The 15,909-nt window shown below is 42.0% G+C and overlaps 1 protein-coding gene across 1 annotated transcript in view; it reads left to right on the top strand.

Annotated features, from left to right (window-relative positions):
• The window catches only part of KDM7A (lysine demethylase 7A), an 87,023-nt gene extending 75,664 nt beyond the window's left edge, over positions 1-11,359 (top strand). Inside the window, exons 15-20 of the mRNA XM_049774307.1 lie at positions 1,917-2,014; positions 2,816-2,964; positions 3,078-3,286; positions 5,789-5,871; positions 7,844-8,096; positions 9,068-11,359. Coding sequence (XP_049630264.1) covers positions 1,917-2,014; positions 2,816-2,964; positions 3,078-3,286; positions 5,789-5,871; positions 7,844-8,096; positions 9,068-9,162 — 887 coding nt within the window. The 3' untranslated portion in view covers positions 9,163-11,359. The remainder of the gene's footprint in view (positions 1-1,916; positions 2,015-2,815; positions 2,965-3,077; positions 3,287-5,788; positions 5,872-7,843; positions 8,097-9,067) is intronic.
• Positions 11,360-15,909: the final 4,550 nt, after the last annotated feature.

Genomic DNA, 15,909 nt, shown 5'->3' with positions numbered 1-15,909 from the left:
TTTTGCTAGTCACGGGAAAATTAATATATTTTGATGGGCCTCTGCTTCAAGAATTAAGAAGTTGTGAATCTAATGCAACTTTATAAGGAGTTTTAGTAACATGTATGGTTTTCAGAGTTTGGAAATAGGGATACCGCATATACTCAAGTATAAGCTGAGTTTTTTCTGGCATAAAATTTGTGCCAAAATACCCAAACTCAGCTTATACTAGGGCCATATGGGTTATTTGATTCAGTGTGCATGCACTGAATCAAATGCACGTAGTCTTCTGCCGTCTGCTGGAGGGGGCGGTGCATCAGCTCAGTCCACAGTCATGGCTGAGTTGAAGAGGTAGGAGGTAGGTGGCTGAACTGAACTAGATGTCACTAACTATTTAACCCACAATATTCATTGGCAAATTTAATTAAGTGAAAAACCCATTTAAGGCAGTAAAGTCATGTAAATAAATGTTTATAAATCCTGAATCCTTAAAATCAGGGATTTTGGAGTATTAAGGATTCAGGATTTTTTGTTTTGTTTTGTTTTTTTTTTTTTTTGGGCCACACCTGGCGGTGCTCAGGGGTTACTTCTGGCTATCTGCTCAGAAATCGCTCCTGGCAGGCATGGGGGACCATATGGGATGCTGGGATTCGAACCAATCACCTTAGGTCCTGGATCGGCTGCTTGCAAGGCAAACGCCGCTGTCCTATCTCTCCGGCCCCAGGATTCAGGATTTTTAAGCATTTATTTATGATGCTTTACTGTCTTAAATGGTTTATTCACTTAATTAAAGTTGTCATTGAATACTATGGGTTAATGTGGTATGCTAATGGTATACAATATATCAGTCATGCATTAAAAATGTAATCATGCATTTATTTACTTATTTATTTACTGATTCCTCAATTATTCTAATTGTTTTGGGTGTATATTTTTATTTTTGAAATTTACCAGTGGCGCTGCATTTTCCACCTCAGCTTATACTCGAGTACATATGGTAATTGATCTGAGCATTATTTCATTGATCTCCTGTGGGTCTTAAGACTCCCTGTTTAGTTAGTAGTTAGCTTTTAGTACTCTTAACAGCAGGACCTCTTTTTTCTGGCACCTTTCTTTTTGAATAAAGACATGATTTCTGGGCCCGGAGAGATAGCACAGCAGTGTTTGCCTTTCAAGCAGCCGATCCAGGACCTAAGGTGGTTGGTTCGAATCCTGGTATCCCCCGTGCCTGCCAGGAGCTATTTCTGAGCAGATAACCAGGAGTAATCCCTGAGCACCACCGGGTGTGGCCCAAAAACAAACAAACAAAAAAAAGACATGATTTCTTAGTGCCTTTTTAGAAATGCAATATACATTCCTAATTTAAAAAGTAATTATGTATTTGGAGATTTGACAAATAAATATGCAAGTAACCACTATTTAATATATGTTAAATATCTCTATTCCTGCAAATTCTGGGACAGTTTTTTCCTGCCCAGGAAACACAACCTACTCAATGGTGCTGCTTGCTGTGGGACACGGTCAAAGCCTGAGTGTATAAACTTGTTGAATTCATTGTGTCCTGAAAGCTTTGTGAGGACACACCACACACACACACACACACACAAATTGGAAGTTTTTTTTTTTTTCTGGGAAGAACTATAAAATAACCAGAACTACAACACACACACACACACACACACACACACACACACACATATACACACACACACCACACAAATGCTCAATAAATAGCACACCACACACACACACACACACACACACACACGTTTTTAGAATGCACATCAGTAGGTTTCAGGCAGGGAGAAAATCCTTGTGGGGGATGAGAGAAGCAGGTGAAGCAGAGCCAGGTGTTGATGGCCATGCTGGGCAGACGGAAGGCGCTGCCTCATTTTGAAAATTCTAATGCCTTCCCCTCTCCACCCTTCTTTCTTCAGGGTTTTTTACAAGCGTGAAGTCAGAACTCAGGAATCGATCATCAGAATACTCGGATATTTCTGATTCAGAAGACTCTGGGCCTGATTGCACTGCATTGGTATGCTGCAAACCCTGGACTTGTTCATCTTCTCAGAGGTGGCACTCAGGCCATGCACTAGGGGGATTGAAGTCAGGGCCCCGCATGTACCAGGCATGCACCCCTCTCCTCACTTGTGTTTATAATTGGAAATAGCCTCTGTCAGGTTTTGGAAAAAACCATTCTTTTTTGGTGGGGAGCGGCCCATACCCGGTGATGCTCTGGGGTTAATCCTGGCTCTGGGCTCAAAAATTACTCCTGGCAGTCTCAGAGGACCAAATGAGGCCAGGGATCGAACCCGAGTTGGCCTAGTGCAAGGCAAGTGCCCTACTTGCTTTGCTATGGCTCTGGCCCCAGAAAATACCATTATTATTTTATTTCGTTGCACATTTCTTACAGGTTATATTTTGTTTTATTTTAAAGAAAATCTAGATATGTGTCTTTTACTAAGGAATCATATTATTGTTGTAATGAAACACTCACTTTTTTATATGGAATAGAGAACTTCCCATGTGAATGAAGTATCTTTGATTAATTTGTATAAACCTTCAGATCTATTTGTAACTTGGCTTCCATGTCTTTGCTTTTTTTTTTTGTTTGTTTTGTTTCATTTTTTGCTTTTTTTTTTGTTTTGTTTTTGGTCAAGCCTGGTGGTGTTCAGGGGTTATTCTTGACTCTGCACTCAAAAATGGTGTGCTCAGGGGGACCATATGGGATGCCAGGGACCACCAGGTTGGTCATGTGCAAGGCAGCCATCCTTATCACTGTATTATCACTCTGGTCCCTCAGTTTTTTTGCTTATTTGTCCTACTTTAATCTCAGAAAAACAATTTTACCACTGAAGAGTCTGAAAGTTCAGGTGATGAGAAAAAACAAGAAGTCACATCAAACTTTAAGGAGGATACTAGTGTAATGAGGACCTTCCTTCAGAAGAGCCAAAAGCCATCTAGAAGTGAAATCCCAATTAAAAGGTAAACTGCTTTGAGGACCATCTTGTTACGTTCTGAGAGACCCAATATAGAAGCAGCTTTCCATTTTAGTTTCACCCTGAGGATCCTCACGTGTCAGCTCTGGTCTTTTGCAGGGAGTGCCCTACCTCGACAAGCACAGAGGAGGAAGCAATTCAGGGCATGCTCTCCATGGCAGGGTTGCAGTACTCCACATGTCTCCAGAGGCAGGTACCCAGCTCCAATTGCAGTGGGCACCGAAGCTCTATGCAGGAACCTGGTGACTGTCATCGTGCTGGCCTTGAGGTCAGACAGGTGTATCGCTATGACAAACCAGTGCAATGCGGTAAGACATGTTAGCATCTCTGAAAATGAACCTCTGCCCCCCAACTTAATGTCTCTTTGGTCCTAAGAGGATAAAGAAAATTTGTCTGTTGTCTGTCTTCAACTAGAAATGATGGTGCTCAACCTAATGGCCAGATTAGATTATGCACACTGTTGACAAATTGTATATTGTCTAACTACAAGAATTCAAAAAATGTATGCTACCTGAGACTTGAGCATTGTTTTCACTGTATCATTCTCCCGTGGCTATCGCAAAAAAGTGATATTTTCCTTCCAAAAATGGCTCAGAGTAGAGATTGGTAGGCCTTAACTGGTTAGGTCATCTTGAACACTCACTCCCTTCCTCCCTTGTCTCCTTTTCCCTCCTCTCCCCCGCCCCATTCCTCCTCCTCCTTTCCTCCTCCTTCCTGCCACACCTGGTGATATTCAGGGTTGACTCCTGCCTCTGCATTCAGGAGTTATTCCTGGTACTCAGGATCTATGTGATGCCAAGGATTGAATTTGGATCGGCCACATTGTAATAGCAAGTGCCTACCCACTGTATTATCATTCTGGCCCAAACCCTCTTTTTTTTTTTTTTTAAATAAGGAAGGGAAAAAAAACAGTTCTGAATTGGTTCTAATTGAGAATTATATCTCTTCCTCTTGATAGCAAAGACTTAGAACAAAAAGAAGAGAGTTGAAAAGCTCAGTCATGTCATCCCTTTTGGGGAAAATTTCCCTCTAAGAATCTGAGTGAGGCCTGGGAGAAGATCCTATGGGATTCAAATCATATAGTTTTTTTCTTTTCTTTGGGCCACACCCAGCGGCATTCAGGGGTTACTCCAGGCTCTGCGCTCAGAAATTGGTACTAGTAGGCTCTGGGGAATATATGGATATCCTGGGATCAAACCTGGGTCTGCCCCGGGTCAGCCACATGCAAGACAGACACCCTACCACTGTACTATAGCTCTGGCCCCATCAAGCCCAGATATCTTTCATTGGCATCTGAGTACTTCTCCCTTAGGTGTGCCAAGCTTGACAGTCTTTGCAGACCGCGTAGAGCCATACTTGTGTATGGAAGGGAAATGACCGGGTGAAGTTCTTTCTACTTGCATAGACTTAAATAGCTATTATTCATACTTGTTGGTAGTTGGGACCAGAGAGACAGCACAGGGGTAAAGGTGTTTGCCTATATGCAACTAACTTCTATTTGATCTGCAGCATCAAATGTAGTTCTCTAAGCACCTCTAGGACTCACCCCTAAACACAGAATTATGAGTAGCACCCAAACAACACAGAGTATAAGACCCCCCCCCAAAACCCAAAGGTGTTGCAATGTGTTTTCAAGACCATCTGATTTCAAGATCTTTGTTATTTTATTAGATGAAACTGAGGCTTAGAAATGAAAATAACTGAGGTTGGAAAGATAGTTCACTATAGAGATAGTCCACTGTAGGATAGTAATAGTACAGCTTGCCTTACCGAACCCAGGTTCAATTCCTGGCATCCCATATGGTTTCTTGAGCATCATCAGAAGTAATTCCTTAATGCAGAGACAGGAGTAAACTTTGATAGTTGCCAGATGTGGCCCAAAGACAAGCTATAATAAAAAAAATAAATAACTAATTTGAAAATTTATTGGTAATGATAAAACCAAAATTGTCTTTCATTTCGGTCTCCTTATAGTCATTAATTCCATAGAACTCACCATCTCATTTTTTTTTTTGTTTCTTTTTTGTTTTTTGGATCACACCCGGCAGTGCTCAGGGGTTACTCCTGGTTCCATGCTCAGAAATCGCTCCTGGCAGGCTCGGGGGACCATATGGGATGCCAGGATTCGAACCAATGACCTTCTGCATGAAAGGCAAAAGCCTTACCTCCATACTATCTCTCTGGCCCCATCATTCTCATTCTTTAGAGAAAATTTCTTAAGGATAGACAACAAAATTCAAGAAAATGTGTTTTTATTCTGCATACCATCTTTAGAGAGTTGATTATTTTTTGATCTTACTTCTACTTCACCCATATATCACAAGTCTATCCTATTAAGTCAGTCTTTGAGGGAGGGAAGAAATGAGTGTGTTAGCTTATGAGCTGCTTGATTTTTTTTTGAGAGGGACAGTGTTTTCTAAGACCTAACATAATTATTTTTTATGTCAGCATAAAGTTACTTTCAGTTTTAAACATTAGGCTCACTCTGTTCTTTAAGATTAAGTTTGTAGTCACTATGTACCTGAAATACTACTGTGAATTGATTTCTAATCCACTTTGATCAAAATAAAATTTTCGGGAGATTTGGGTCACACCCGGCAGCGCTCAGGGGTTACTCCTGGCTCTATGCTCAGAAATTGCTCCTGGTAGACTTGGGGGACCATGTGGGATGCCGGTATTCGAACCACCGACCTTCTGATTGCAAGGCAAATGCCTTACCTCCATGCTATCTCTCCGGCCCCAAAATAAAAATTATTAATATAAAAAAATCAAGTTTGTAGATGATTATTTTAACCAAAATTTATCTTTAGGATACCCTGTCAAGACAGAAGAACCAGATGTCAGGAGTCCTTCCTGGGCTAAACAGGATTCAGCCACCAGATTTAACCTTCAGGTATGTCTGTTCACAGCTTGAAACATTGAGAGGAGACTTAGAGTTGGCATTAACTATGATTTTGCTTGCTTCTCTGTTTTGTTTTGTTTTAATTGTTTAGTTTTGTTTTAATTGACCATTAAATTGGGAAAGCTAAAATTACTCAATTAAATGTACATTTGAGTAAAAACTCAATATTTCTAAAAGCTCCATTTTTTTTTAGAAACTTAATATAATGACTCATTAGACTCATGGCTAGAATGGTCTGGAAAAACCATCATTTGTTCAAGGAGGTAGTTAAAAACTACTGTTCACACCTTTGGATTATAAAGTAAAATTTTGGTTGGAATCATACTGGGGCTGGAAAGTTAGCACAGTGGTAGGGCGTTTGCCTTGCAAGCGGCCGACCCAGGATCAAGGTGGCCGAATCCCAGCATCCCATATGGTTCCCCATGCCTGCCAGGAATGATTTCTGAGCAGATAGCCAGGAGTAACCCCTGAGCACTGCCGGGTGTGGCCCCAAAACAGCAACAACAAAAAAACAAACAAAAAAAGAAAGCATACCATAAGGATCTCTTAATTTCTGGCATTGAACATCTCTTGAACATTTTTAGATAATTTTTTTATGATTGTAGAAGTTACAGATTCCTTTTCAGAAAGCCATTGACCATCATACTTGTTGGTTTTTACTTAAACTTATTTCCCTACACAGATGTGTACCTATCCCCAGCTTTGCCCTCTCCTGACCCTTGCTCTGGGCAGAGGGGTACCCCACAGTGTGGGAACACAGACCTCACACACAGGAACCCTGGTTTGATCCCTGTTACCATGTGATGCCCAAGAACCCCTGAGAGTGGTCACTAAGCACAGAATTGCTTAATCCTTGAGCATTGCCAGATGTGGCCTCAAAACCAAAAAAGAGAAAGAATATCATCTCGGTATATTATTAATGCATGTATCAGACAAATGGAACCCACAGCAGGTGTTGGATTTTTTTTTTTTTTTATTTTGTTTTGGGGCCATGCCCAGAGGTGCTCAGGGCTTATTCCAGGCTCTGTATTCAGAAATCACTCTTGTGGGCTCACGGGACCTTATGGAATGCCAGGGATTGAACCTGAGTTGCCGCATGCAAAGCCTTACTACTTGTTATACTATCTCTCCAACTCCCTCATAGCAGGTTTCAAAAATAAGCACTTTATTGGTTTCAAAAACAAGGCAGTGATGTTAACTTTTGCAACCTTGAGGATGACATCCAAAGAAAAGTATTACCTCATAAGACTGGAGAGAAAGCACAGTGAGTAAGCTATTGACCTTGTGCACAGCCAACCCAAGTCAGATCCCAGTACTCCTGATGGTTCCTTGAGCCATTCCCAGAGTGACTATTGAGCCAGAGCCAGGAGTTAGTCCTGAGCACACCTGGATATGACAAAACAAACAAAAAGTATACAAATTCTTCATTGGATGGCTGTGCTCCTGTGGCACCAAAGGTCAAATAGAACCCTCATGGTTGGAGCCAGAGCCTTAGTACTGGGGGTAAGGGGCTTGCTTTGCATACGGCCAACCCGGGTTCAATCCCCAGTACCCCCTGAGTTCACCAAGAATGTTCCCTGAGCACAGAGCCAGGTGTGGCCCAGAAACAATAAAAAGAATCCCCAGGGGTATTTGGATAGCAACTGCAGCAACCATCGGAGCACCTTGTCTTCCTTCCATTTATAGAGAACACAGTGAAAGGAGCTAAACTCAAAGATGTACAGTTCTATTCTTTTCCTCTTTAATTTAACTCCATGAATCTGGAATTTAAGTCCTTGAGAACTGTTAGCTGTAGAATGGTCGGGCCATTCTGAAGGGGTGCACTCTGTTCTGTGGCTCCTCCACATTAGGAAGTCCCCGTCCCCTCTTGCTCTCGGTCTGGTGACTTGAAGTCATGTTTAAGATCCCCGTCATCTTACAGGAGTCCTCGGAATTCAATTTGATTCTTTCCTCCCCTCTTTAGGATCCAGGCAGAGGCCAGAAGTGTGTCCGCAAGGAAGGCGTGTCTGAGAGCTGCCCGAAGCTGCAGAGCAGGAGTTCTGTGGACAGCAGTGGCTCAGGCCTGCAGAGTGGAAAGTACCTGCAGAGTTCAGGCTTGGTTTCTGGTGCCGTGAGCCCAGAGAGGTCAGCGGGTGAATCTTCCTTCTCCATGCCCCTGCACCCAACCAAGAGACCTGCGTCAAACCCGCCTCCAATCAGCAACCAGGCAACAAAAGGTGACTTGGCCCCCTGGGTGGGTTGTGAGTCCTGGCCCGGAGAGATAGCACAGTGGTGTTTGCCTTGCAAGCAGTCGATCTAGGACCTAAGGTGGTTGATTCGAATCCCGATGTCCCATATTGTCCCCCGGGCCTGCCAGGAGCTATTTCTGAGCAGACAGCCAGGAGTAACCCCTGAGCACTGCCGGGTGTGGCCCAAAAACCAAAAAAAAAAAAAGACAGGGCTGGAGCGATAGCACAGTGGTAGGGCATTTGCCTTGCACACGGCCAACCCAGGACAGACCCGGGTTCGATCCCTAGCATCCTTTATGGTCCCCTGAGCCTGCCAGGAGCAATTTCTGAGTGCAGAGCCAGGAGTAACCCCTGAGAGCTGCCAGGTGTGCCCCCCCCCCCAAATTAACTAAAAATATAGACAGTCTCTCACTGTGAGGGCCCAGAACTCCTGGTGCACAGGATGAGGCAAGTCAAGCAGAACAAAAGAATGAACCCCTTAGGCTCAGGACTGATGTTCTGAGAGAGAAGGAAGAGTCTAAAAAGGATGAGAAGGATCCACCAGGCTGAGTTAACAGGAAGTGATAGGCTGGAGCGATAGCACAGTGGTAAGGCATTTGCCTTGCACACAGCCAACCTGGGATGGGTTCAATCTCCGGCATCCCCTGAGACTGCCAAGATCAATTTCTGAGCACAGAGCCAGGAGTGACCCCTGAGTCCCTGGGTGTGGCCCAACAACAACAACAAAAAGGGACAGTGTAGGCACCATTGAAGGCAAGGAACAGTCTGTGCCCTTGCACAAAGATGTAAGGGCAGATGTGAAGGGCCATCGGATGGAGGGCATGGTTAGGAAAGAGCGGATTGTATCAGGGGAGCCTGGTTGGTCCGGTGGCGTGGGGTAGCTTTGTCCTGTGGCTGTGTGGCAGTTGTGCCATCACCTTGTTCCACTCACAATCGACACCATCGTTGATGCTTTCTAGGTAAACGACCCAAGAAAGGAATGGCCACGGCCAAGCAACGTCTCGGGAAGATTCTGAAGCTGAACCGAAATGGTCATGCTCGCTTTTTCGTGTGATGACGCTGCTGCTGGGGCCTCCCTTCCCCTCGGAGACCGTTCTTGGGCCGCAAGGAGCCTGGCGCTCTGGCTGAGACCCTGCGGGAAGCAGTTTGCATGTACAGTAGGGAACACTGCCTGAAGAACAAAATGAACCCGATGCTGCATTTTCACTGTGCCACACCCACTCAGCAATAACCAGTTTGGACCTGGTGGGAGAGGAAGAAAGAGGGTAGAACCTTAAAAAAGGGACCTTGAACTGGAAAAAGGGTCTCTTCTTCGTCAGGGCTTGAATTTCATTTTGTTGTCGGTAGTGTCTTGATTTATTTTCTGCGGTAGGGTAAAAAGAATTATCAATAATTTATTTAACAGATTTTTTTTTAAAGTTAACAGCTTTTAAATTCTTTTTTAAAGCTATTTATTTGGAAGATTTTCTGGAGAACTATCTCACTAATTTAGATTAAAGAATGTGAAGGTTTTTAAATTATTTTTGATAGTGTATGTGTTACCTGTGGGAAGTGCCACGGTAATGCAGACTAGTCTGGACTCTTACATTTGCTATTCAGGTTAAAGTCTTAAACAGGGATTTGATGCATTAATTATTTTAAATTAAGATGTATATGAAAATCATTTTATTTTATATATTTCATGTGCTTTTTATAAGCTATTTGCTTCGCTTTTGCTAACATCCAAGGTGCATACTGTTATCCAGGTTGATTACCTTATTGTAATAACCCCGCCTTCCCTCTGCATTCCCCAACTTTTGTGCCGATGTCCCAACTCCGTCTCCACAGAGAGATGCTTTTCATAGCCCATGTGTAAGGACAGCAGCCACAGTCCCCCACACATGCCCTTCTTTTTTTGCCTTTGCAATTTCCTTCTACAGCTTAAGAGGCTTCTTGCATTTTCATTTTTTGCTGATGGTATCTGGGTCCCAAAGAGAACAGCTTTAATCTCTCTTTCCTACTTGTGGGAGAAGTTATCAGATGCTTGGTTAAGTTGTCGTGTTAGTCGTTTTTCCAGTACGTTTGTAACAATGAGGGCCTTCTTCGCACTGCTGGTGTTAGAGGCAGGACACATTCCTGCCACAGAGGTTATATTTTATGATACTCTGATTCTATGTACCTAATTTCTTGGAAAATGTCATTTGACATAGTATATTCAAATCTGCATAATAAGCCGTTATACAATAGGACTATGCTATATTAAGTTGTATAGAAAAAGCATGTTGGAGTAGATTGTGTGGGCATGTGTGCGTGTGTGTGCGCGTGCGTGTGTGTTTGATATTTTATTTCTTAAATGTTTAAAGAATTCCTTGAGCTGCAGATTTGGAGTAAAATGGGTGCTTCTTCCAGTTTCTTCCATTATCCTAACTTAACCAGTGCATACCAGAGGTAAGTATCTGGTTAAGCTTTAAGGAATCATTTCTCTTCTCTGTGCACATTTTTAACTAATGCAGTTTTATAAAAGTAAGTAATTTCTGGGAGTAAGGTGGAGATATATTCCCAGTTTTGACTATATAGAGCATTTTACAAGTTCCTATAAAGAAAGTTAAGGCAACTAGGATAACACTTATTTTTGTGATGAAGAAATTTGACTCTTATGGATTTTTTTTAAACTCAGCAATGTAATAGAACACGTCTTTCTATACTAAGTATCACTTGAAGGTCTAAGAAAATACCATGCCATCATCATCTTTGGTGACTTATAGTCAAATGTTCATTTTCAAAGAGAAATATTTCTTACTCTGTCCCCATTCCTGTATAATTTGTGAATCGGCCCTTTAGGTGCAAATGATTGGATTAAGTCTGGGTCTTATCTAGACATCAAAGAAGAATTATTTTTATAGAAGTCTCACATGTCTATGGCTCTATAAACTCTATCTGCATATTACCCAAGCTTATCAATGGATGGAGGCAGCCATTTGATTAGTCTTTAGCTCTCAGGATGTTTGACTGATTTTTCCACCTTTCCCCAACAAGACCTCACTCAGAGAGGTTGTTTTCTGTAGACACCGTTTTAGGGTGATAATGCACATGTTTTTATTTTGATTGAAGAAATAAGAATTATAATTTCTCTTTTTTACCTACATCATGATTTGTGCTCTTTTGTTTTCCTTATCTTCTAAAAATGTTGTCTAATAAGTATTTTAATGAGCTGATTTCTTCTCATTAACTATGAAAACAAAAATAAAACAGTTTATTTTTATGAATTAAAATTGTGGCCAGTATCTGCCCGCTGTATTTAGGCCAGTAAATACTAAGTGTAGGTAGCCAGTGTGTGGAACTTTTAAGTGACGTTATTGTAAACTCCCACTTTGGCAATTTTAGCCCAAGCTTAAAAAAAAAAAAATTTCAGTATAACCACTAAAACAGAACACATCTATCTATCTTTCTCTGAACTGGTGAATATTCAGCTGCTGGTCCAGTGACTCTTGGGTACAGCCTCTTGTCAAGTTACTGGCTATGAGCCATATCTTTATCATAGGGAAATGATGAACTTTCTCTTAATTGAAGCTAGGATCTGGATTCATCCATAAATCAGCCTTTGTCTTTCCCAAAGTCTTGTTCATAAGCAGTCCCACCAATGACTACAGTTTAGAGAAGAAACTAGCAAAGATGGCATTTAGCTAGTTATATATATGCCAATACAAATAGGTAAAACAGTAATGGTTTAATATGTGGATTTTCATTGTGATGATAGATAATACTTTATACTGAATCTGACAGTGACTTATGTTCCTTAGGCCTCACTGTATTATAGTTCACAATGTCACACATGATTATGTTTTCCAGTATTGATGAACAGTGGGAATAAATACAACGCTGGCTATTCCAGATAGGTTGCATCCTTAAAATACAGTGGACCACATAATGATACATCAGTTAATTTTTAAATCACAAAAATCAAATGGATTGGCTGAACTCATAAGCGCAGAAAGAAAACAAGTTCATCTTATCACTACTTAAATACTTAGCTCAAGTACTGTTCTATTTTTAAATGCTTCTAATTATTGCCTTTTAAATGAACCTTTCCATATTTTTTTAGATTATCTCAGCAGGTTATTTTTTTTTTTTTTTTTTTTTTTTTTTTTTTTTTTTTTTTTTTTTTTTTGGTTTTTGGGCCACACCCGGTAACGCTCAGGGGTTACTCCTGGCTATGTGCTCAGAAGTTGCTCCTGGCTTGGGGGACCATATGGGACACCGGGGGATCGAACCGCGGTCCGTCCAAGGTTAGCGCAGGCAAGGCAGGCACTTTACCTTTAGCGCCACCGCCCGGCCCTCAGCAGGTTATTTATCAGACCCAGTATGACTTAGTTCTTGGGGAGACTGTAAAACTCAAGATGTGGTCTCGACCCTTGAAATTCATTCTCTGGGAAATGAGCAGTATTATTTTACTGCCTAGTCATCTTAGGCAAAAGAGGATGTACATATGTACACACACACACACACACACACACACACACACAAAACTCTCTTCATATCAACTGAGATATATAAATCCAGCCATAGGAGAAGTACAATAATTTCTCTTAAGTTTCAAAGTTTAGAAACTATCTCAGAAAATATACACACAGAACTTTCTTCATTTCAACTGAGACATAATCCCAGTAATTACTCTTAAGTTTCAAAATTTAGAAACCATCTCAGAAATTACTGATTGAATGTCAGTAATAGGGGCAGTCCCTACCAGGAGCAGAAGTTCAATTTTGCTCATATATATCAGCTGTATGATCTTGAGTTAGTCATTTATTCTTCTGGGTTTTTGTTCCTCATGTGTCAGTTTGGTAAAATGCATATTTAGTAAAGAAGTCCCCGATTTATTAGCACTGCATATTTGCAAAGATACCATCACTCAAATTGCAACTGATAATTAACAATGCATGTTTATACACGCTCTTCAATGAAAATTGTGGTCTCATACAAAACCTTTCGTATCAAATATATGCCCAGAGCATGCTTCTAAAAAAAAAAAACAAAAAACAAAAAAAAAAACTCAAGAATTTCTTCTAAGTGCTGAATTATTAAATCAGAACCAGGGCTGGTAAATTAAAGAAGGATGAATGGGCAAATGTTTATTTTCAAGTAAGTGATGTATATTCTCAAGCAATCGTTAAGACCATTTAGAAGTAATCTAAAGCTAGTCTGGAGTTTTTCTCAGAAGGGAACTGGGATATATAGGAGTGCTACTCATACCCTGCTACCTGTAAGGGCTAAGTCAAAATACATGAGCTGGGATTTGAATTACTTCACTTCTCTAAGCAGAGGGGCCAGAGGATGATACTGGGAAAGACGTGGGTGGACCAGTAATGCCTGGTATCACTATCCAAGACTGGGAAAACTGAAGCCAAAAACTGCAGTGTAGTGTTGTGAGGTGGTGCAGGGGAAGAGGGTTCTGCCTTATTCAAGAACTGCTCCAGAGGAGAGGAACTTGCCCGGCCCAGCACAGTGCAGCCGCAGGGAGATTTCTCAGTTTTTACCTGGAGGTGTGGCTCAAGCCTCTCAATTGATGTATTTTTCGGACATGCTTTTCTCATAAAATATCAAACTTAACTGTTCCCTCTTCCAAGAAGTTAATGATCACTAAGCCTCTGGGAGCTCCTAGAGCATTATTAAAAGCAATTTTGAGAAGCTGGAGCACCAGCTATCAGCTCAGGGAAGCATGTCAGTCACCTGTTGCTGAAGGAGGCACCCAGGCAGGCTGCCCCTGAAGTGACACCTCCCACCTCCTGGACCCTTTGCCTGGTGGCCTGCCGTCTCCACGGGGTGGCAAGATCATGTCCCACTCACTAGAAGGTGGCAAGAAAGGGATGAGAGGAGGGGCCCTCCCTTGGCTATTGAAATGGAACCAGCCACCTTGCTTAGTGTTGCCAGGTAGCCCGCAGGAAGCCACAGACAGGAATTGGAATTCAGGGTCCTGTGCCAGTACAGTTGGCCTCTTAAGGGTGACTGGTCTGGACCCTGTGGAGGTGCCCTCTTCACAGGCCAGAGAAACCCTTCACCCTCTGACTTCCACCCCAAGGGTTCTCTCTCCTTAGTGCTCTTTTTTTTTTTAAATTTTTTTCCTTAGTGCTCTTTCAAGTGCCCCCAAGCATTCTGATAGCAAGTGTTACGATTTTTTTTTTCTAAGAAACCAAATTCAGTGATTCTTCCAAGTGTATCTGCCCCACATTATTTCACTCATTGACCCTGGTGGCTGCCACTGGCCCTAAGCCTCCCAGTAGGAACCTATGCAAGACCCGCCTTTGGTCTGCACTCGCCTTCCTCTCCTCTAGAGAGCAGACCCAGGTGGGACTTCATCCCAGAGACAAATCCCATCTTGTTTTGGCCATTTCCTTTTCAGATTTTGACCTGTCCCCGTCCTCCACCTCAATACTCATCGCCAAAACCATGATCATAAGTGCTAGAATTTTAGAGTCTTTTGCAGGAATAAAATAACCCAGACACACTCTTAGGTCTCCTTTGGTGACTTCTGGTTTTTGCAGGAAGTGTGGTCTGGAAGGAAGAGCTGGTTCCTTGCCTGGAATCATCTCTTACTTTGCAAATTCCTCCTCAACTGACTATTTGTTGTTGTTATTTTATTATTATTATTATTATTATTATTATTATTATTATTATTATTATTACAAACCAGACATAGAACCTTCCCGAAAGTCGTCAGGAACCTGAAGTGAAACTTGATGAGGGAACCCCAGGGTTATTATATCTTGCAAAAGAAACTTAAACCAAACTAAGGGCCTTACATTTCTCGTCCGACTGAATCACAAAGCTCTAACCTCAATTCTTTTCTCCACACAGCTCAGGGCTGTGAGGGCTGAGATCGCACTGACGTGGGTAATGCACCTGCACGTGTGCGGGCTGTATTTCCTTCGGAAAAGACTTTTCTACTTTTACTAGAAATTAAGCCATAACAGTTTCATGCTGTGGAAAGCGGGGGAACAGGTTCCTTGGAAGAGATGCTATAATACAGAGTTTTCACAGTGACTGTGAGAAGTCTTGCATTGCCAGTGTTTCAACAGCTTTTTATTGGGGGGGGGGGGGTTGGGGGTGGGCAAGTAGTGGGTGGTGACGTGGTGGGTAGTGTTGGTTTTAGCGGGTGGAAATCTGTGACATTTGAAAGGGGACAGTTGTCGGCAATGGTATCTACTAGTTTTGTAGTAATGTTTTGCTAGCTGGACTGACTTTTCTGAACTGATTTTTATGCCCGTGGTTCTGGGGACGGGCTAGGGCTCTCCTTTCTTGTTGGGGTGCCTGCAGAGAAGCATCCTGTCCATCTGTGGGGACAGGTGGTGTGTGTGTGTGTGCCCTCGTCTGGCAGGTGCTTACGGGTGCCACCAAACAGGACATTGGCAGGGAAGTGGGGTGCTGAAGCTTTAAGAGCATTTTTTTTTCCCATTCCTAACAGTATTTCCCATCTTTTGCCTGCAGGCAGGGAAAGTGTACAGTATTTATTTGGTTTCTTTTTCAGATTTGTAAGTCTTTAGCTTCCATTGGTTCTTATCGGGAGTCCCTTGTTTCAAAGTTGTACTGGGTATTCTTGCTTTTCCAATTTCTGTATTTCAAAATAATGAAATTGAAAATTGTATTACTTCTGTGTTAATTTTTGTTTTTAGCATTTGATGTATTTTTGCTCATTTTGTTTGGAAATATAAATGTTGAGAGTTGTATCAATTGTGTCTTCGAGAGAAAAAAAAATCTGAATTCTATATCCAGTCTTGGCTTTTGACTCCCTTTTGCTGCTTGGTAACCCAGAAGGATGGGAGAGTGT

Source organism: Suncus etruscus, chromosome 1 (assembly GCF_024139225.1).
Source record: "Suncus etruscus isolate mSunEtr1 chromosome 1, mSunEtr1.pri.cur, whole genome shotgun sequence".
In the NCBI taxonomy this organism is placed as follows: Eukaryota; Metazoa; Chordata; class Mammalia; order Eulipotyphla; family Soricidae; genus Suncus; species Suncus etruscus.
This window is presented reverse-complemented; position numbering and strand designations above follow the sequence as displayed.